Source organism: Oncorhynchus gorbuscha, linkage group LG18 (assembly GCF_021184085.1).
Source record: "Oncorhynchus gorbuscha isolate QuinsamMale2020 ecotype Even-year linkage group LG18, OgorEven_v1.0, whole genome shotgun sequence".
NCBI classification, from domain to species: domain Eukaryota; kingdom Metazoa; phylum Chordata; class Actinopteri; order Salmoniformes; family Salmonidae; genus Oncorhynchus; species Oncorhynchus gorbuscha.
This window is the reverse complement of record NC_060190.1, coordinates 17,069,245-17,092,674: the sequence shown is the minus strand read 5'-3', so window position 1 is coordinate 17,092,674 and position 23,430 is coordinate 17,069,245. Positions and strand designations below refer to the sequence as shown.

At 42.3% G+C, this 23,430-nt stretch overlaps 1 protein-coding gene and 1 non-coding gene across 3 annotated transcripts in view; one reads left to right on the top strand and one right to left on the bottom strand.

Moving 5' to 3' along the window:
- Positions 1-23,430, bottom strand: part of LOC124004184 (protein kinase C alpha type) — a 220,711-nt gene that overhangs the window by 44,635 nt on the left and 152,646 nt on the right. The window contains exons 6-14 of one of the 2 annotated variants that reach the window (XM_046312951.1): positions 17,906-18,062; positions 17,658-17,792; positions 15,733-15,826; positions 9,740-9,766; positions 8,172-8,315; positions 7,432-7,605; positions 3,741-3,832; positions 2,557-2,619; positions 2,210-2,348 (exon numbers count right to left, since the gene is read on the bottom strand). In XM_046312951.1, the coding sequence (XP_046168907.1) occupies positions 2,210-2,348; positions 2,557-2,619; positions 3,741-3,832; positions 7,432-7,605; positions 8,172-8,315; positions 9,740-9,766; positions 15,733-15,826; positions 17,658-17,792; positions 17,906-18,062 (1,025 nt within the window). The remainder of the gene's footprint in view (positions 1-2,209; positions 2,349-2,556; positions 2,620-3,740; positions 3,833-7,431; positions 7,606-8,171; positions 8,316-9,739; positions 9,767-15,732; positions 15,827-17,657; positions 17,793-17,905; positions 18,063-23,430) is intronic. The other variant, XM_046312952.1, reaches the window with a different exon arrangement.
- On the top strand, positions 11,488-11,561 carry trnaa-ugc. Its single transcript has one exon. It is a non-coding gene; the product is annotated as a tRNA-Ala (tRNA).

The window sequence follows — 23,430 nt, the reverse complement described above, 5'->3', positions numbered from 1 at the left end:
CACCGGTGCGTGGAGATACACGGACACACACACCGGTGCGTGGAGATACACGGACACACACACCGGTGCGTGGAGATACACGGACACACACACCGGTGCGTGGAGATGCACGGACACACACACCGGTGCGTGGAGATACACGGACACGGAGACACACACCGGTGCGTGGAGATACACGGACACGGAGACACACACCGGTGCGTGGAGATACACGGACCCGGAGACACACACCGGTGCGTGGAGATACACGGACACGGAGACACACACCGGTGCGTGGAGATACACGGACACACACACCGGTGCGTGTAGATACATGGACACACACACCGGTGCGTGTAGATACACGGACACACACACCGGTGCGTGTAGATACACGGACACACACACCGGTGCGTGTAGATACACGGACACGGAGACACACACTGGTGCGTGTAGATACACGGACACGGAGACACACACCGGTGCGTGGAGATACACGGACACGGAGACACACACCGGTGCGTGGAGATATACGGACACGGAGACACACACCGGTGCGTGGAGATACACGGACACGGAGACACACACCGGTGCGTGGAGATACACGGACACACACACTGGTAGATACAGTGCCTCCCTCTCTCCCTCCCTGCCTCCCTAAAAAAAAAAAAAACGGAAATGTGGTTCGTGCATATGTATTCACCCCCTTTGCTATGAAGCCCCTAAATAAGATCTGATGCAATCAATTACCTTCAGAAGTCACATAATTAGTTAAATAAAGTCACCTGTGTTCTATCTTAGTGTCACATGATCTCAGTATACAGTTGAAGTCAGACGTTTACATACACTTAGGTTGAAGTCATTATGTGCAGGACACAAGTAATACAGATCAGGGTTAGGTTATAAAAAAAACATGAAACTTTGAACATCCCACGGAGCACCATTAAATCCATTATTAAATAATGGAAAGAATATGGCACCACAACAAACCTGCCAAGATAGGGCCGCCCACCAAAACTCACAGACCAGACAAGGAGGGCATTAATCAGAGGCAACAAAGATAACCCTGAAGGAGCTGCAACGCTCCACAGCGGAGATTGGAGTATCTGTCCATAGGACCACTTTAAGCCATACACTCCACAGAGCTGGGCTTTACGGATGAGTGGGCAGAAAAAAGCCATTGCTTAAAGAAAAAAATAAACAAACGCGTTTGGTGTTCGCAAAAAGGCATGTGGGAGATTCCCCAAACATATGGAAGAAGGTACTCTGGTCAGATGAGACTAAAATTGAGCTTTTTGGCCATCAAGGAAAACACTATCTCTTGCGAAAACCCAACACCTCTCATCACCCTGAGAACATCTCCACAGTGAAGCATGGTGGTGGCAGCTTCATGCTGTGGGGATGTTTTTCATCGGCATGGACTGAGAAACTGGTCAGAATTGAAGGAACGATGGATGGCGCTAAATATAGGGACATTTTTCAGTCCTCCAGAGATTTGAGACTGGGATGGAGGTTCACCTTCCAGCAGGACAATGACCTTAAGCATACTGCTAAAGCAACACTCGAGTGGTTTAAGAGGAAACATTCAAATGTCTTGGAATGGCCTAGTCAAAGCCCAGAACTCAATCCAGCGGAACCCATCCAACTTGAAGGAGCTGGAGCAGTTTTGCCTTGAAGAATGGGAAAAAATCCCAGTGGCTGGATGTGCCAAGTTTATAGAGACATACCCCAAGAGACTTGCAGCTGTAATTGCTGCAAAAGGTGGCCCTAGAAAGTATTGCTTTTGGGGGGGTGAATAGTTATGCCCGCTCAAGTTCTGTTTTTTTGTGTCTTATTCTTGTTTGTTTCACAATAAAATATATTTTGCATCTTCAAAGTGGTAGGAATGTTGTGTAAATCAAATGATACATTTGACTGGGTTGGTTACATCAAGGGCAGATTCTTATGCAAAACGCTCTCGAACCCAAAATGTTCAGTAGACACGGTAATCTTTCTAACCCAAAATGTTCAGTAGACACGGTAATCTTTCTAACCCAAAATGTTCAGTAGACACGGTAATCTTTCTAACTCAAAATGTTCAGTAGACACGGTGTGTGTGTGTGTGTGTGCGCACACGCATCCCGAGCTGTCGACTCTGATTTGGATTACCACGGAGACGGGGCGCAGGCCAGACAATGACAAAGATGACCACCCCACTCCCTCCCCCCACACATACTCCCCCTGTTCCTACCTCTGGGGCGATGTAGTCGGGCGTCCCACAGAAGGTGCGAGTGGTCACTCCCTCGTATATGTTCTCTTTACACATGCCAAAATCAGCGATCTTAATGTGGCCCTCCGAGTCCAGCATCACATTGTCCAGCTTCAGATCCCTGCAGGAGACACCCGCATCATGTGACAAGGGCCAAATGAAGAAGACCATTGTATTTTAGGGCCTTTTCTATACCACTCCTGTTACTTCCTTACATTTATATTATTAAATTGATGAATAATTGGTTTGACAATACACAGTGTACGGTAAACATTGATCCTACAATGGGATAAAGAGCCTCAATTGGTATACATTGGAAGAAGACCCACCTGTAAATGATTCCTTTCTTGTGCAGGAAGAACAGGCCAACAGAGATCTCTGCTGCATAGAACCTGCAATGACATGCTCCATGTTAGGCAGCCCTGAAGCCATTCATTTCAACAGGAAGGATTGTAAACGACTGTAATGTGCTTCAGCTAGACTGGGTACAATCTGATAGATTTATTCATTCTTACACACACACACACACACACACACACACACACACACACACACACACACACACACACACACACACACACACACACACACACACACACACACACACACACACACACACACACACACACACACACACACACACACACACTATAATAATAATAATATATGCCATTTAGCAGACGCTTTTATCCAAAGCGACTTACAGTCATGTGTGCATACATTCTACGTATGGGTGGTCCCGGGGATTGAACCACACACACAAACACACACACACACACACACACACACACACACTTATTCCCCCTGACCAAAAATATAAATGCAACATTCAACAATTTCTAAGATTTTACTTCGTTACAGTTCATATAAGGAAATCAGTCAATTTAAATAAATTCATTAGGCCCTAATCTATGGATTTCACATGATGGCAGGGGTGCAGCCATGGGTGGGCCTTGGAGGACATAAGGCCCACCCACTTGGGAGCCAGGCCCAGCCAACTGGAATTAGGGCTTTATTACAGACAGAAATGCTCCTCGGCACCCCTCCTCAGATGATACCGCAGGTGAAGGAGCCAGCTGTGGAGGTCCTGGGCTGCCATGGTTACACGTGGTCTGCGGTTGTGAGGCCGGTCGGATGTACTGCCAAATTCTCTAAAACGACGTTGGAGACGGCTTATGGTAGACAAATGACAAAATTCTCTGGGATCTTTAATTTCAGCTATTTAACTAGGCAAGTGAGTTGAGAACAAATTCTTATTTGCAATAACGGCCTACCCCGGGCCAAACCCAGACGACACTGGGCCCATTGTGCGCCGACCTATGGGACTCCCAATCGCGGCCGGATGTTATACGGCCTGGAATCGAACCAGGGACTGTAGTGACGCCTCTTGCACGGAGATGCAGTGCCTTAGACCGCAGCGCCACTCGGGAACAGAAACACAGGACCCTTTCCATGCTGTGGTTATATTGGTGTTCAGTATAAAAGGTGAAAGCGAGGGGAAAGGGGAACTTACACTGCCTGTGGCTCTTTGAACTTGCCCGCTTGTTGGATGTGGTACATGAGGTCTCCCCCATTCACATACTCCATGACGAAGTACAGCCGGTCCTGGGCAGAGGGGGAGACAGAGACGGGGCTGTTTCATTTCATATAACATTGGTTTTCATAACGTTGGCATCTGTTCTACCATCATCTACTGTGTCATGATAACAGCCTTGTCAGACAGACAGAGAGAGAGGCTTTCTTCATTATACTGTAGGACCCAGTGGTGAGGCTGTTGTGTAGTATTGAGTCACATATAGGGGATACGGTAGTACTGTAGAAAGTACTATAGAAAGCAGAACAACAACAACATGAGAGGAAAAAGTATACCCCTCAGAAATATTTCCCATGTATGACTCCATGATGTCTAGTCAAAGTGAAGTAGATCCCTCAGACAGCCTCTTTACCGTTCTGTCCTGCGCTAGTCACAGGGCGACATTTTCAAAGTGCAAAACTTAACATACACCTCACTATACACCGGGTGGGTCGAGCCCTGAATACTGATTGGCTAAAAGACGTGATATATCAGACTATGTACCACGGGTATGACAAAATATGACCATTTACTGGTCTAATTACATTGGTAACCAGTTTATAATAGCAATAAGGCACCTTGGGGGGTTTGTGGTATATGGCGAATATAGCATGGCTCAGTGCTGTATCCAGGCACTTTTTTACATTTTGTATTATTATTATTTTTTAATTGAATATCCGAAACATACAATATACTTGCAGTGAAGCTGCTCAACAACTACACCACACCAGTCATCCACCTGACTCCCATCCAGAGTGACACACACATCCAGGGTTAATGCCCTGCTCAAGGGCACGTTGACAGAAGACATGAACCCGAACCCCAAGATCCAAGATCCCCCAGCTGATCCCCCCCCCCCCACAGATCCCCAACAGCTGATCCCCCCAGAAGAAAAAACAGCTTAATGAATCAATACAAAGAATACAATTAATTCCATTCCCCACCCCCAAGAACCCCCAAATGCATCAACAACCAAGAAAATGAACTAAAGAGAAAAAGACAGAAGACAACAGAAAACTAAAAAAACAAAGGACATAAAAGGACAACTGAAATCATAACAGCAATGCCACTGTATATGTTTGTGTGCATGTCTGGCACTATTACATGTATCCAGGCACTCTGCATTGCGTCGTGCATAAGAACAGCCCTTAGCCGTTGTATATTGGCCATATACCACCCCTCCTCAGGCCTTATTGCTTAATTATTATCTGGAAGTGTGATTTAATTCAACATTGTGCGTTCTGAAGAGGAGACTATTTACGTGTTCCTCAGCTTACTAAACCCTAGTTACATTATCGCCTCCTCATAACGCACATTGTTGAAGAATAGTTTGAAATTAAATCACGCTGCAAGATTATAATAAGGTTTACGGTATTTCATGCACTTTGCTCAACATAAGCTTGAAATAACCTGTCAGACAAGGCAAATGGTTTCCTTAAACAATTACCCTCAAAGTGTTAGTGGCATCTTATTGTGAAGAGGATTTGGACTTCTCCTCACTTAAAAATGCATCGAAATTTTGATTTCCACTTTGGGGATGTGTGTGTGTGTGTATGTGTATTGGCCACCGTACGGTGCCTTTGTCGTCCCTGCACGAGAGAGATTGAGGGATTAAAGGAGGAATGAGAGAAGTGCTGAGAAAGCTGACAGATTAAAAAAAAGAAAAACTTAATTGAACTTTGTGTGTGGGTATATACACGTGTCTGGTGTGTGTGTGGGTATATACACGTGTGTGGTGTGTGTGTGGGTATATACACGTGTGTGGTGTGTGTGTGGGTATATACACGTGTGTGGTGTGTGTGTGGGTATATACACGTGTGATGTATATGTGCGTGTGTGTGTGGGTATATACACGTGTGTGGTGTGTGTGTGGGTATATACACGTGTGTGGTGTGTGTGTGGGTATGTATATACATGTGTGTGGTGTGTGTGTGTGGGTATATACACGTGTGATGTATATGTGCGTGTGTGTGTGGGTATATACACGTGTGGTGTGTGTGCGTGTGTGTGTGGGTATATACACGTGTGTGGTGTGTGTGTGGGTATATACACGTGTGTGGTGTGTGTGTGGGTATATACATGTGTGTGGTGTGTGTGTGGGTATATACACGTGTGATGTATATGTGCGTGTGTGTGTGGGTATATACACGTGTGGTGTGTGTGCGTGTGTGTGTGGGTATATACACGTGTGTGGTGTGTGTGTGGGTATATACACGTGTGGTGTATATGTGCGTGTGTGTGTGGGTATATACACGTGTGGTGTGTGTGTGTGTGTGGGTATATACACATGTGTGGTGTGTGTGGGTATATACACGTGTGTGGTGTGTGTGGGTATATACACGTGTGGTGTGTGTGTGGGTATATACACATGTGTGGTGTGTGTGGGTATATACACGTGTGTGGTGTGTGTGTGGGTATATACACGTGTGTGGTGTGTGTGTGGGTATATACATGTGTGGTGTGTGTGTGGGTATATACATGTGTGGTGTGTGTGTGGGTATATACATGTGTGGTGTGTGTGTGGGTATATACATGTGTGGTGTGTGTGTGGGTATATACACATGTGTGGTGTGTGTGTGGGTATATACACATGTGTGGTGTGTGTGTATATACACATGTGTAGTGTGTGTGTGGGTATATACACATGTGTAGTGTGTGTGTGGGTATATACACATGTGTAGTGTGTGTGTGGGTATATACACATGTGTGGTGTGTGTGTGGGTATATACATGTGGTGTATGTGGGTATATACATGTGTGGTGTATGTGGGTATATACATGTGTGGTGTATGTGGGTATATACATGTGTGGTGTATGTGGGTATATACATGTGTGGTGTATGTGGGTATATACATGTGTGGTGTATGTGTGCGTGCGTGATGTATGTGTGCGTGTGGGTATATACATGTGTGGTGTGTGTGTGGGTATATACATGTGTGGTGTGTGTGTGGGTATATACACATGTGTGGTGTGTGTGTGGGTATATACACATGTGTGGTGTGTGTGTGGGTATATACACATGTGTGGTGTGTGTGTGGGTATATACATGTGTGGTGTGTGTGTGGGTATATACATGTGTGGTGTGTGTGTGGGTATATACATGTGTGGTGTGTGTGTGGGTATATACATGTGTGGTGTATGTGGGTATATACATGTGGTGTATGTGGGTATATACATGTGTGGTGTATGTGGGTATATACATGTGTGGTGTATGTGGGTATATACATGTGTGGTGTATGTGGGTATATACATGTGTGGTGTATGTGGGTATATACATGTGTGGTGTATGTGTGCGTGCGTGATGTATGTGTGCGTGTGGGTATATACATGTGTGGTGTATGTGTCATAGAGGAGCTTGATGAGTAAGAGAAAAATAATATGTATATATATAGTGTGTGTGTGTGTGTGTGGCAAATGTCTGTGTGTGTGTGGCCTGCACAGACACATGTAATGGCACAAACCCTACCCCATCACAATAACCACACTTATGAGAATTGGGAGCAACGTCATCAGCATCACCAATGGACAGCAAAAAGCAAGTAATTGTGTGTTTGAGCATGCCCATAGGTCCACGTGTGTGTACGTGTGTGTGTTTATCCCCTTGTGCATGCGTGTGTCCGTCGTCTCCATACCACGGTCTGGAAGCAGGAGTGGAGTGAGGTGAGGAAGGGTGGTTTGTCTTGCTGGGCCAGGACTCTCTTCTCTATCATGGTACACTCCACATCATCATCTTGGATCACCACGTCCTTCTTCAGGATCTTGATGGCGTACAGCTCCTCTGTGGGCTTCATCTCTGCCAGAATCACCTACGACACAGGTACACGAGAGGTCAAAGGTGAGAAAGAAGGCTTCTAAATAGGGCGGCTTAACGTGGATAGTAATGTTATTAACGCAAGTGTTTTGTTGTTACTGTATGCTTCTTACTCAACTGACGCGTGGACATACTCATTTATTCACCGTGTGCTACATCGAGATACGGACCGTCTAAACCGAAACATTGCACTCATTCATTATTACGACTCTGTTTTGTGTAATTATGGATGATGTGGCCAAGTCCTGGATTTTGCTCACGTACACCAACATAGATCTTGGATCTTACTCAATTTCAGATTTGTCCGATGGAGAACATCCCCGTGGTACACAGGACATTCAACATGACAAGTTGGGTAACTGATTTTAGAAGTCAATGAGAATAACTTGTGACAAATCATTGTGGGGTGGCTTCCCAAACACAGAACAAGCCAGATGGACAGTAAAAAGCGAGATCAATGGAGAATCTTCATTGAAAGTGCTTTTCTGTCCAGGACCAGGCTTAATCTGTGTCCGGGAAACTACCACTTCACCTCCTTAATAAAACAAGTCCTGGGCTCACCTTGCCGAAGCTGCCTTTCCCCAGCACGGCCAGGAAGTTGAAGTCGGTGAGTTTGACAGAGTCCAGGTTGTTAGAGGGCAGATTGGACCTGCTGTCATCTGATGGAGCGATTACCTTCTTAGTACCAGGGCCCAGCTTGGCTTTCTATGTTCGGTGAGGAGAGGGGAACGGCGTGAGACACACCCACACACACTGCTGTGCCGCCTTATGTAACAATATAACACAATTCAAAAATGATTTAAAAATATATATATTCATTTTGGAGGAGATGGAAGACAGACAGAAGGTATAAAACAGTAAATATTGAATGACAGTACAGATGTTGAATACTCCTGACTGTCATTATGCTAACCTATTACGGTAAAATAAACTCATTTTTGTGGAGTCACAAGAAACCCTTCGGTCAAAATGTTGAAATTCATTTAAAGACATTTGAATGAATTACTGTCAAACCCCTCAGTGATAATGCATTGTCATTGGTCAACGTGCCATTCCATCAGTATGTCCACCACATGCTCTTACAAAGCTTCAAAGCTCAAGTCATGCTTGGTTTAGAATCAGAGCCAGACGGTAAACTCTCCTGGCCTCGAACACACACATGCACTACACACACCCATTTTCACACACTCTTGCGACCTCCATTTTCTCCGGAGGCATATTCCTTCTGTTTTCCAGGCAGTGGGAACATGGGACAGTGTCACAACGACCTGGGTATCATCCTCATTCTTCACCTTTACTCACAGGTGTCAAATCTCTCTTTTGCACACACACACACACACACACACACACACACACACACACACACACACACACACACACACACACACACACACACACACACACACACACACACACACACACACACACACACACACACACACACACACACACACACGAGCCTGGGCCTAATTGAGCAGCTGGCACAGTCATGTTAAACCAGGTCCACACTACAGCTCATCTTGTCTGTCTAGTACACTGGACAGGCTGGCAGCCACGCACATTACAAACTACACACAACAATAAAGCAGCCCATTTGTGTAGAATATACGACAATCCAAACAAACTGAACCAAAGACATTTGATCCCATTGGAATCTGTCCAATAAATTGACACTTCACGTGTGTGAGGTTCTCCGTGTCAATCTACTGCTGTTTCCCCTTGGTTGTTCATGGCTAGACGAGGTGTAATAAACTGCTCAGGCGGCTTTAGTTTGGTTTTAATGTATGCGTCTGCATACAAGTCCAGATCATTCCTGGCCCCTCACCTTCTTCTCTTCATGTAGATCTGACAGGATTTGATAGGCATATGCAAAAGGTTATAGCTCCACCCTGCCCTCTGATAGGCTAGGTGAAGACTTTGCTATATTGCTTACACCGTTCCGATGATGGCATATTCAGACAGGTGTCTATGCTACAGTGGCTAGGGGTTGTTTAGTGGGCGGGGCCTAGAAAGAGCTTGTAAGGTATAGGCAGCACACGATTGGGCTATGCAGACCACAGCACACCTATAAGCGAAGCCAACGAGGAGAAGAGACTCGCAAAAGCGGCCTTACTTCCTCTCAGACGCACCTGAACTTGGTTGGCTTTGTCCTTTGCCTGCAACCACAGCAGGGGAGAGGTGAACGGAGAACTGACAGCTGACAGCTGAGACACAGCCATACTTTCAGAAGCACTACCATACAGACACGTTTTATCTCAGGAGCACAGTCACTCATAACAGACACATTGTATCTCAGGAGCACAGTCACTCATAACAGACTCACTGTATCTCAGGAGCACAGTCAATCATAAGACACATTGTATCTCAGGAGCACAGTCACTCATAACAGACACATTGTATCTCAGGAGCACAGTCACTCATAACAGACTCACTGTATCTCAGGAGCACAGTCACTCATAACAGACACATTTTATCCCAGGAGCACAGTCACTCATAACAGACACATTTTATCCCAGGAGCACAGTCTCTCATAACACTAACGCATTGACAACACAGATATTTTATCTCAGGAGCACAGTCACTCATAACACTATGACAACACAGACACATTTATTTCAGGAGCACAGTCGCTCATACTGGTTTTACAATGAAGTGCTATGGTGGCATCTAGTGGTAACTGGTGGAGACAACTTGAGGGAAAACGCCAACTATAGCTTTCTTATTACGTTTCATTATGGGCTACTGTATGTAGATTGATGAGGAAAATAAGGCTGTAAATGTAATAAAATGTGGAAAAAGGGATGGGGTCTGAATACCTTCTGAATGCACTGTAAATTGTTCTGTATTCGATTGACTGCACCTACATGCAATGCATTTTAAAACCTGGCTTGATACTGCCCTCTTGTGGATATGCGATGAGCAACGTGATAGAATTCAACTCATCAAATCAAAGTTTATTGGTCGCGCACACAGTTTAGAAGCTGTGTTAGCGGGTGTTAGCGGGTTCAACGAAATGCAACGAAATGCTTGTGTCTATAAAGATATAGTAAAAGCCACGTTATGGCCCTATAAAATCAACACTGAACAAATGGAGACGGGCCTAACTAACTGTGCTGTCCATCTTTGTTTTGACCTCTCATTGCTGTAGGCCCACAGCTTAACTTCCACCCCTGTACAGACCAAGCATCCAAAAATAACCTATAGGCCACAAAGGAAGAAGATGAAAATATGACCAGATAGTGATGAAAGACAAATTTTAAAAAGAGAAAAAGTTTGATGACAGACAGACAGACAGACAGACAGACAGAGCGACAACCAGACAACATACACAGACAGACAGAGACAGACAGACAGACAACAGACAGACAGACAACATACACAGACAGACAGAGACAGACAGACAGACAGACAGACAGACAACCAGACAACATACACAGACAGACAGACAGACAGACAACCAGACAACATACACAGACAGACAGACAGACAGACAGACAGACAGACAACATACACAGACAGACAGACAGACGACAACCAGACAACATACACAGACAGACAGAGCGACAACCAGACAACATACACAGACAGACAGAGCGACAACCAGACAACATACACAGACAGACAGAGCGACAACCAGACAACATACACAGACAGACAGAGCGACAACCAGACAACATACACAGACAGACAGAGCGACAACCAGACAACATACACAGACAGACTGAGCGACAAACGTTATAATGTAGCCAGACAGACATGTACGGGAAACATTTACTAACAATCTCCTTCCAACCAGTTATAACCCAATGAGGAGTCCCACCTCCCTTTTTGACTACAGTATCCATGGACACCCCCTACCCAGTTGAGGAAGGAATAGGTCCCATGTGGCTCAGTTGGTAGAGCATGGCGCTTGCAACGCCAGGGTTGTGGGTTTGATTCCCGTGGGGGATACTGTAAGTATCTCTGGATAAGAGCGCCTGCTAAATGACCAAAAAATGAATAATAAAGAAGTGTCCTGGTAGACGAGAAAATAAAGAGGGGGAGAAGAAGAATAACAGAGTGTGTCGTGTATGTGGGAGGTGGGTTGGCTGCAATGTCCCTGTAATGAACAGGCACTGAAACATGTATATATCGACACACACTTCTGTTCTTGGGGTCTACAGAGGTTATTGCCTGTTTTCCTATTGGATGATATAATGAGGATGTAGCCCTGTAGGACACTTGTATTTTCAGCATCTTGCATTGGCATGCTTGCTCCTATTTTATTGTGGAAGTAGCCTACCTGCACGTATATAGTTCCATAAACACTATCTTTGTAGTGGATAATATTTATATAAAGACAAGCAATATTAACATTTATTGTAGGACAATTTTCAGTCACATTTCCCTTCCAGCTTGATAGCTTTACACTTGGTTTTCTCAACAAAATACAAGGCTTTTTACAGCTCCAGACAATGATTTGTGAGAGCAATTCCTGCTATCTGATGGCTCTTGTTCTGGTGCTAATTCCAACCCCACACTGAGAACAAATTATTAGTAAACTGGATCTATTTGCAGTAGCCTTAAACCCCGTACAAATGATCAGAGCGGAAGAGAGTGAGAAAGCGAGTGATTGGACACAAAGGAGGTAGATAAAAAGAGGAAGACAAAAGAGGAACAGAGGCGAGGAAAGGAAAGGAGACAGAGGAAGGGAGGAGAGGAGCAGAGGAGAAGAGCAGAGGAGAGGAGAGATACCTTTAGGAAGTGATAGTTAATTTGGCAATCCTGGAAGAGAGGGAGAGAGACGGGGAAAAGGGAGGAGAGAAACTCAGGCATTAGATTTGACAAGGCAAAAGGGTGGGCATCTAGAGGTCTCACAGAGCACAGATGAGAGGAGGGAGAGTTACAAAGAGGGAGAAAAAGGAAGAGAGAGAAGGGCAGGGAGACAGTGAGGGGGAGACATGGGAAGAGAGAGATCGGGAGAAAGAGGAAAAGGGAGGAAGAGACAGACAGAGAGAGGGAGAGCTATTTTCTTGGACAGACAGACACAGTAGCTACTGTATATAACAACAGGAAGTGACCTCAGCCCATTAACTCCTGACCTCCCGTACATACGAGCCAAAGCAAGAATGATCTTTTACAATGCACCTGCATTTGTGAAAGACATGGAATAAATATTGCCTAATGCCAGACATACCAACCTTAAGATAACTTGTCAGTGGGCCACAGAAATAGACCAACTAGACAGGATTACAATTAAGTCCTATTGACAGGAACTTCTTGAGCCCTCACACTCTCTAGCTCACATTGCTTCATATGTCTAGCCTGGTAACCCATGGCAATCCAAACACACACAGCACGTCGGAATATCAAAGTGTTGTTTGTTTGAAATAAATGAGGGGGAAAAAAAACACAAACCAAAGAGTACTTGAATAAGAGACGTGCTGCAATTCAGTTAGCGTCCAGAAAATGGCATCCTATTCCCTATCTAGTGCACTATTTTTTGACCAGGGCCAATAGGGCTCTGTTCAATGGGCTCTGGTCAAAAGTAGTGCACTATGTATGGAATAGGGTGCCATTTGGCACCTAACCACTGTATCGGCTCTCTTTAAGACATCAAAATGGCTGTGTAGATTAAGGACACACAAACAGGTATAGAGACATTTGTTTCCCTTGATAAGCCCACGTCTTCCCTTCTCCCTTTATCAACTTAGATGTGTTCACAACAGACACTGCTTGTTTTGGACAAAATTTAGAAGCTTGTGTGTGTGAATGTGTGTGTGTGTGTGTGTGTGTGTGTGTGTGTGTGTGTGTGTGTGTGTGTGTGTGTGTGTGTGTGTGTGTGTGTGTGTGTGTGTGTGTGTGTGTGTGTGTGTGTGTGTGTGTGTGTGTGTGTGTGTGTGTGTGTGTGTGTGTGTGTGTGTGTGTGTCATAAGTGCAAAAAGTCATCAACTCGGGAATTTCCTGTATTTCTTCCCACCCAATTTAATGAAAATCCAATAACAGGGTAAAAATTTTAGTTGATTTCACGTTTAATTCACGTTAGCTGACAACTCAAGCAAATGCAAATAAAAAATAAATATTGAACTGATGTCTGTGCCCAGTGTGTATTGTATTGTGAAAGTATGGACAGTTATTGTTGAATGACTCCCATCTCAAAAACAGCCTATAAAGTCCTATTATAATGTATGTGCAACAACTCTCCACAGGGTTTCAAACCATCTCCAACTAGAATAATGACTAGCTGCCTGTATTGTGAGGGTAGAGGACAGTGGTCTGTGTTATCAATAGGAGATGACATCCTGCTCTGTCTGTTGTTCTGTGGATGACGTGGGACATGTATAACAGGTGGGAGTCAAAGAGAGAGAGGGAGAGAGACAGATGGAGAGAGAGAGAGACAGAGAGAGCGTGCAAGATAGCGAGAGAGAGAGAACCTGACAGGTCCCGTATCACTGAGTACAAAACTGGAGTGAGATGTGTTGTCTGCCTGGGGGAGTGTTTGTGTATTAGGGGAAAGGGGGTGGGTCTGCCTAAAGGTGTGTTTGTGTGTCAATGGGGGGCATTGGTCTGTGTTTGGATGTGTGTGTGTGTGTGTGTGTGTGGGTAGCTGATAGTTGCTATGACGACTGCAAACCAATAGGGTGCCGTTGCTATGACTCCCTACACTCTAACCCCTCCACCCCTACACTCTACCCCCTTCACCCCCCACTTCACCCCCTCACCCTCTAACCACTCCACTACCCCCTTCACCCCTCTAACCACTCCACTCTACCCCCTTCATCCCTCTAACCACTCCACTCTACCCCCTTCATCCCTCTAACGGTTAGAGGGTTTAAAAAAACAAACACGTTTTTACTCGAACCACCTCTGCATTAGATGTTCATTCTAGAACTGTTAGAGGGGTTAGAGTGGAGTGGTTAGAGTCTAACCACTCCACTCTAACCCCTCTAACAGTTCTAGAATGAACATCTAATGCAGAGGTGGTTCGAGTAAAAACGTGTTTTTTTTTTTTTTTAAACGTACTCAATTTAAATCCAAATTGAAACGGTTTCGAAATAATAATGGACCTACATTCAAACAGTTTATTGACTGTCCAGCTCGGTTATAATTACTGCGCACAGTCAATGAACCTACATTCAAACAGTTTGACTGTCCAGCTTGCCAATAATCACTAGTCAGTGATCACTAGCACTAGCATTGAAAATCCAAAAACGATAGAGAATTATTTTATGCACATTTTTACCGCAAGGAAATATATATATTTTTAAATCACTGTGGCCTTCAGGACCACGTTAAAGAATGAATGAGGCCCCAGGGGCAAAATGAGTGACACCCCTGACCCACTGTCCGTAAGACAAGTGGTGTATATCTTTCTATCCATATCACTCAAATCAATTACGGAGCTTTTGGAATAGAATTCAAATATAAATCTCAAACTGATATTCTCAGGAGTGACGGACTAACCCTTCTAGCCCAAATCCATGTTCGTGCTGATGAACTGACAGCTTTACAGTGTCACCAGTCTGAGTTACCACTGATTCTAAAACAGCGGTCAAAGGTCAAGTCCTACCATATCCTATAAGCCTGTATCTACAAAGCTAGATAAACTAATGTATTGGAGGAAGAGAAATAGACCACCCCACCTGTGAGCCACCCAGAGTAATTAACGAGGCAGCCTCTCATTGGGTGCCTAAAGGCAGACGAGAAGCGCAACAGAGTTTTAATTAACAGCCCTGTTTCCATAGAGAATCCATTACCCTTTTATGTCCAGATGCTCCAGAACACACAATGCTTACGGTCTGGAGGGGGATGGTGGCCATTTTGAAATGCAAACATATTTGTCATGGAGAAGGGCCAAATTCAATTATACCAGTTTAATGTGGTTGTGGAGTGGCTTTGGAAGAAGATCAAGGACTTAATATGATTAGTTCACTTAGTCATGGTCACATGTAGATATAATAAACATGACAAAAACCACAACTGTTACTGCATGAAACACTAGGATGAAACGGAAGTCATTCATACAAACTACCAGGCAAATATGTAATAAAATCCCAGAATGTTGGATGAAAGCAGGATGGGCTACAATAACTAAAAGACATTAGGGTTAATATGTTCCCCAGTCCTGTCTCTGAGGCCTCACCTCAAACTTCTGTCGGAGCTCCTCGTTTCCGTCATCCTCCTCTGAGATGGGCACGTTGTAGTACTCGCCCTCCTCTTGGTTCAACATCTTGTACCTGAGAGAGAGAGAGAAAGAGAAATCATTTGTATTTCAATTATGATTGTTGACAACAACAAAAAAAACATAGATGTGAATCCAAGCACAGAGACCCAGCTTCCTATTTATAGTCCAGTAGATAAGTGTTAAAAGTAACAGAATGTTTCTAAGACCATAAAAACATCTCAACAGCCTATAAAACTGAAGAGAGAGAGAGAAAAAAAAGAGAGAGATGTTCAACCCGGAGATAAAAAGCTAGGTAAAGAGCGTCCACTAGCTTACATCTCCGCATCCCTTCATTCCTCTATCACACTCTACCTCCTGATTCATACCCACTTGGCCCAGACACATTGTTCATTACAAAGCAACAGTCCCTTCAGCTCCAGTCCCACTGGGCCAGAATGATCCTTGTGTTGGCGGCGCTCATGAAGCACATCCCTATTTATGACCCACGGCCGTTAGATGGCACCTCAAAGGGAACTGAGCTGTGGAGATAAAGTTCTCTGTTGCTGTTGTGATTAATGATCGGTTTGTACCAGACTGATATATAAGGGACTACAGCGCCAAGAGGCTCTGTGATGATGACAAACAATGACATGAAATGCAGGTAAGTTGAAAAGAAGGGACTTATTATCTTGATTTATCACTGCTATTTCCAAATAGAAATCGCTATAAAACATATCGGACGACAGCTGTTACCGCTTCCGACGGGAAACCAGGACCAATTAAATGAAGTACATGTTCATTAAGATCCCTTCTTCACTATTAACTTAACGACTGCTACTCTTCCTGTAGTCTACATAAAACACAATACAAAAACAATGAGATGCAATGCCCTCTGTAATTATTGAGACAGTGAAGCAGTGTTTCGTCTTCTGGCTCTGTACTCCAAAAGATTTGATTTGAAATGAAAACAATGATTATTGGATAAAAGCGTCTGCTAAAATGGCATATATTATTATGAAGTTAAAGTGCAGACTGCCAGCTTTCACTTGAGGGTATTGTCATCGATATCGAGTGAACCGTTTACAAATCACAGCACGTTTTGTACAAAGTGCCCCCATTTTATGGGAGCAAAAGTATTGGGACAAATTCTGAATGAATCGTCAATATTGATGAGTGAGAAAGTTATGCAAATATCATACCCCCAAAACATGCTACTCTCTCACCATTACCATAACAGGGGAGGTTAGCATTATATATCATACCCCCAAGACATGCTAACCTCTCATAATCACAATAACTAGGGAGGTTAGCATCTTTCTGGGGTTATGACATTTGTGCGTCTATCACTTTCTCAGTCATCATTATTCACGATACATCCAGGATGATCTGTATTCATGACAGCATCCACATTAATGTAGAAGTGTTAAGAAACATATTCTATTCTTATTGATAATAAAAGTGACCCCAAAAGTACACAATACATGGGCACAAAATAATCTGAAACACAACCAAAGCAAACAGCAAATGCATCCAACACAACTGCCAAGTCACCAGCTTGATGTAGTCATTGCGTGCTATGAACATGGGACCAAATACGGAATTTTTAACTACTTTAATACACATGTGAATTTGTCCCAATACTTCTGTTCCCCTAAAATGGAGGTCCAAAAAGTGCTGTAATTTCTAAACGGTTCATCCGGTATGGATGAAAATACCCTCAAATTAAAACTGACAGACGGCACTTAAACCTCATAGTCAATGTTTGATTTCAAATCCAAAGTTTTGAAGTAAAGAGCCAAAAGAAGAAATAATGCTTCACTGTCCCAATAATTATGGCGGGCACTGTATATTCCCTACCAAATAGAGGAACACTGCATTGGAATGTCATCTAATGTTGTACTTACCAGCCACACACAGGCGATTTGATCAGCTCTGACACGCCGAAGGACAGGGAGCCCATGAAGTCGTTCCTGGTGGTCCGGTCCCAGTCCCACACCTCCACAGACAGCCTGCGGTCCTTGTCTGTAGGCTTCAGCTTGCTGGAATAACACACAGACATATGTACAGGGTTAATTATAATGACTATATTACCCATAATACACAAAACGTGAAAGGGACCCAACACTGTGCCCAGGGGTACACCTCAACTCACAATATGAAAGACTCATTCCAGGTGGGGTTGAGGTTGGCGCGGATGGTCTTGGTCTTCTTCTTGGTCTCATTCTTGGGGTCTGGGATGAGCTTGAGCTTGACGTAAGGGTCAGACGAGCCGTTGGGGTCCATGGGGATCAGATTTCGCCCTTCGCCCACTGAGAGAAACAACAGGGGGAAATGTTGATTTTTAACTAATACATTGTACAGGTGACATCACTGCTTGTTCAGTGGATTACTTTGAGAAAAGTTTGTGTGTTCTTTATAAAGTTGCCTTGTAACACCATGATGGATTTAATAACGGGCATGGCATTTCAACAATCAGGGGACATTTGATAAAAAATACAGTATGGGTATTGTTGTTACTATTTCAGTAGTAACAGCCTCCCTGTGGTCCTGTATTTAGCCATGTACAGTAAACAGTGCCCAGACACGGACATTAGCACCCCATTAGCACTCTGGCTCGCAGAGCCATGGAGCACAGCCAACCACTTGACATTATGCAGGGCATCGTCACCAGAGACCGACCCACTGAACGCTTGCCTGGCCAGGCAAGCCCTTAAGCCCAGGGGACAGCTTCTCATGTGGTCCTGTCAATCAAATGCTGGTCCTGGCTGTTGATTATAATGATAGATTGACCTTTGACTCAGAACTAGAGCAGGTAAGCTACGAGAGTAAAACTGCATAATGGATGCCATTTTGGCACTCTGTGTTGATAGGGTACAGTAGAGTAATAGACTACAGTCTTTATTATCCCAGAGGGGCAAACCACTTTGCAGCACAGAAAACACAACACATGACAATAAATACACACAAAAAATATATATACAGCAATATGTACACAGGAAGTAGACCTCTAAACCAGGCATGAAGTGTCAGTCCATACCTAACAGTAGAGTACTACAGCTTATTGAGAAAGCTGATAGCAGCTGGCATGAAGGAGAGTTTTGACCTGTTAGTTCTACACTTAGAGTGCCTGTATCTTCGCTTTGAGGGACTCAACAGAATTTCAGCAAACAGGGGATGCTGGGAGTCCCAATTAATAAAATGTAAGATATAGTAATTATATTAAGCTATAGTAGTTATTTTACCTAAATACATTTTAAACTATAAGTAATTATATTTCCCTCAAAACGCCAAACGTACTGAAAATGAATCCATATCGTATCAGCCATTGATAGTATATATATACATAACAAAGGAGCTACATTTGTTGCCTCTGGGATTGTCATTTGAGAGAGAATTAAGTTACGAGACAATTCGATAAGCCATGTGCAAATAAGCTTTGAACTTTTTTTCTGTCTGTTCTTCCCTGCTTGCACCTCTGCTGTGGGATTTGGGGGGTTAATGTCGTTTGGATAGCGGGGGATGGAGTATGCTGTCAGAGGTGAGAGAGGGCTGGAGGGTTAGAACCCTTCATTGGGAGTGACAGGGGCTCCGTCCCAAATGTCTCCCTATGCTTTACATAGTGCACTACTTTAGACCTGACCCCATACAGGGAATAAGGGTGCCATTTGGGACTCAGAGCAGAAGCTAATCTTCCTGACATCCAAACAGGGTTAAAACAGTTACATCACAACAGCAGCCTACACCATAAATAAAATATATCATACCAGACATTATTACATCACAACAACAGCCTACACGATAAATAAAATATATCATACCAGACATTATTACATCACAACAGCAGCCTACACCATAAATAAAATATATCATACCAGACATTATTACATCACAACAACAGCCTACACGACAAATAAAATATATCATACCAGACATTATTACATCACAACAGCAGCCTACACCATAAATAAAATATATCATACCAGACATTATTACATCACAACAGCAGCCTACACCATAAATAAAATATATCATACCAGACATTATTACATCACAACAGCAGCCTACACCATAAATAAAATATATCATACCAGACATTATTACATCACAACAACAGCCTACACGATAAATAAAATATATCATACCAGACATTATTACATCACAACAGCAGCCTACACCATAAATAAAATATATCATACCAGACATTATTACATCACAACAGCAGCCTACACCATAAATAAAACAATATATCATAGCAGACATTATTACATCACAACAGCAGCCTACACCATAAATAAAACAATATATCATAGCAGACATTATTACATCACAACAGCAGCCTACACCATAAATAAAACAATATATCATAGCAGACATTATTACATCACAACAGCAGCCTACACCATAAATAAAACAATATATCCTACCAGACGTTATTACATCACAACAGCAGCCTACACCATAAATAAAACAATATATCATAGCAGACATTATTACATCACAACAGCAGCCTACACCATAAATAAAATATGTCATACCAGACATTATTACATCACAACAGCAGACTACACCATAAATAAAATATGTCATACCAGACATTATTACATCACAACAACAGCCTACACCATAAATAAAATATGTCATACCAGACATTATTACATCACAACAGCAGCCTACACCATAAATAGAATATGTCATACCAGACATTATTACATCACAACAACAGCCTACACCATAAATAAAATATGTCATACCAGACATTATTACATCACAACAGCAGCCTACACCATAAATAAAATATATCATACCAGACATTATTACATCACAACAGCAGACTACACTATAAATAAAACAATATATCATACCAGACATTATTACATCACAACAACAGCCTACACCATAAATAAAACAATATATCATACCAGACATTATTACATCACAACAACAGCCTACACCATAAATAAAATATGTCATACCAGACATTATTACATCACAACAGCAGCCTACACCATAAATAAAATATATCATACCAGACATTATTACATCACAACAGCAGACTACACCATAAATAAAACAATATATCATACCAGACATTATTACATCACAACAACAGCCTACACCATAAATAAAACAATATATCATACCAGACATTATTACATCACAACAACAGCCTACACCATAAATAAAATATATCATACCAGACATTATTACATCACAACAACAGCCTACACCATAAATAAAATATATAATTCCAGACATTATTACATCACAACAGCAGACTACACCATAAATAAAACAATATATCCTACCAGACATTATTACATCACAACAGCAGCCTACACCATAAATAAAACAATATATCATAACAGACATTTTTACATCACAACAACAGCCTACACCATAAATAAAACAATATATCATAGCAGACATTATTACATCACAACAGCAGCCTACACCATAAATAAAACAATATATCATACCAGACATTATTACATCACAACAACAGCCTACACCATAAATAAAACAATATATCATACCAGACGTTATTACATCACAACAACAGCCTACACCATAAATAAAACAATATATCATAGCAGACATTATTACATCACAACAACAGCCTACACCATAAATAAAACAATATATCATACCAGACATTACTACATCACAACAGCAGCCTACACCATAAATAAAACAATATATCATACCAGACGTTATTACATCACAACAGCAGCCTACACCATAAATAAAACAATATATCATACCAGACATTATTACATCACAACAGCAGACTACACCATAAATAAAACAATATATCCTACCAGACATTATTACATCACAACAGCAGCCTACACCATAAATAAAACAATATATCCTACCAGACATTATTACATCACAACAGCAGACTACACCATAAATAAAACAATATATCCTACCAGACATTATTACATCACAACAGCAGCCTACACCATAAATAAAACAATATATCCTACCAGACATTATTACATCACAACAGCAGCCTACACCATAAATAAAACAATATATCCTACCAGACATTATTACATCACAACAACAGCATACACCATAAATAAAACAATATATCCTACCAGACATTATTACATCACAACAACAGCATACACCATAAATAAAACAATATATCCTACCAGACATTATTACATCACAACAACAGCATACACCATAAATAAAACAATATATCATACCAGACATTATTACACCACAACAACAGCCTACACCATAAATAAAACAATATATCATACCAGACATTACTACATTACAACAGCAGCCTACACCATAAATAAAACAATATATCATACCAGACATTACTACATTACAACAGCAGCCTACACCATAAATAAAACAATATATCATACCAGACATTATTACATCACAACAGCAGCCTACACCATAAATAAAACAATATATCATACCAGACATTATTACACCACAACAACAGCCTACACCATAAATAAAACAATATATCATACCAGACATTACTACATTACAACAGCAGCCTACACCATAAATAAAACAATATATCATAGCAGACATTATTACATCACAACAGCAGCCTACACCATAAATAAAACAATATATCATACCAGACATTATTACATCACAACAGCAGCCTACACCATAAATAAAACAATATATCATACCAGACATTATTACATCACAACAGCAGCCTACACCATAAATAAAACAATATATCATAGCAGACATTATTACATCACAACAGCAGCCTACACCATAAATAAAACAATATATCATACCAGACATTATTACATCACAACAGCAGCCTACACCATAAATAAAACAATATATCATACCAGACATTATTACATCACAACAGCAGCCTACACCATAAATAAAACAATATATCATACCAGACAGTATTACATCACACCGCTGTCACCAAACGTCATCCCTGGCAGGACAATGTATATCAGAGGCGTCGGATAACAACAAACAGACAAACATATTAGCAACCAGGCTAACTCGGACCTAACCGGCTAATGGAACTAGGCTGGAATGGGGGAATAATGTGTTGAAGCAAGCTAGGATGCTTCTCAAAACGGCAGTCTCAAATGGCACCCTATTCCCTATACAGTGAACTCCTTTTGACCAGAGCCCTACTGGCCCTAGTCAAAAGTAGTGCACTATATAGAGAATAGGGTGCCATTTGAGACGGCCCTAGAGTCATTCTAGCCTACACTTGGCTAGGTAAGGAACCCCTCTGAAGCATGTGCTGTGTCATTATTGCATAATTATTTGTCCAGTTTTGTAAATACCAGTTCATTATTGCACCCCAGCACCCACATACTGTATGAACATGCAATGTACAGATATATTCAAATCGGCTTAAGACTATACTATAGTTTCATTGGCATAAATACAATACACAACATCTCCATATAGGTCCAACGGTAAAATATTAACATACACAGGTGACCAAAGACCATACACGTTACTACACACTATTTCTTAAAGGACCCGACTTTAACTGTCACAATACAAAAGGTTATGTTTTGAATATTTAAAAACGGCTCCAAATAAAAGGTGTAGGCAAAGCGCTAGTAGCCGATCCAAGTGACCTTTGAATAATGGCCTTACGTTTGGATAGCGTGGGCGGGGAGACAACAGCATGATATTACCTGGCTG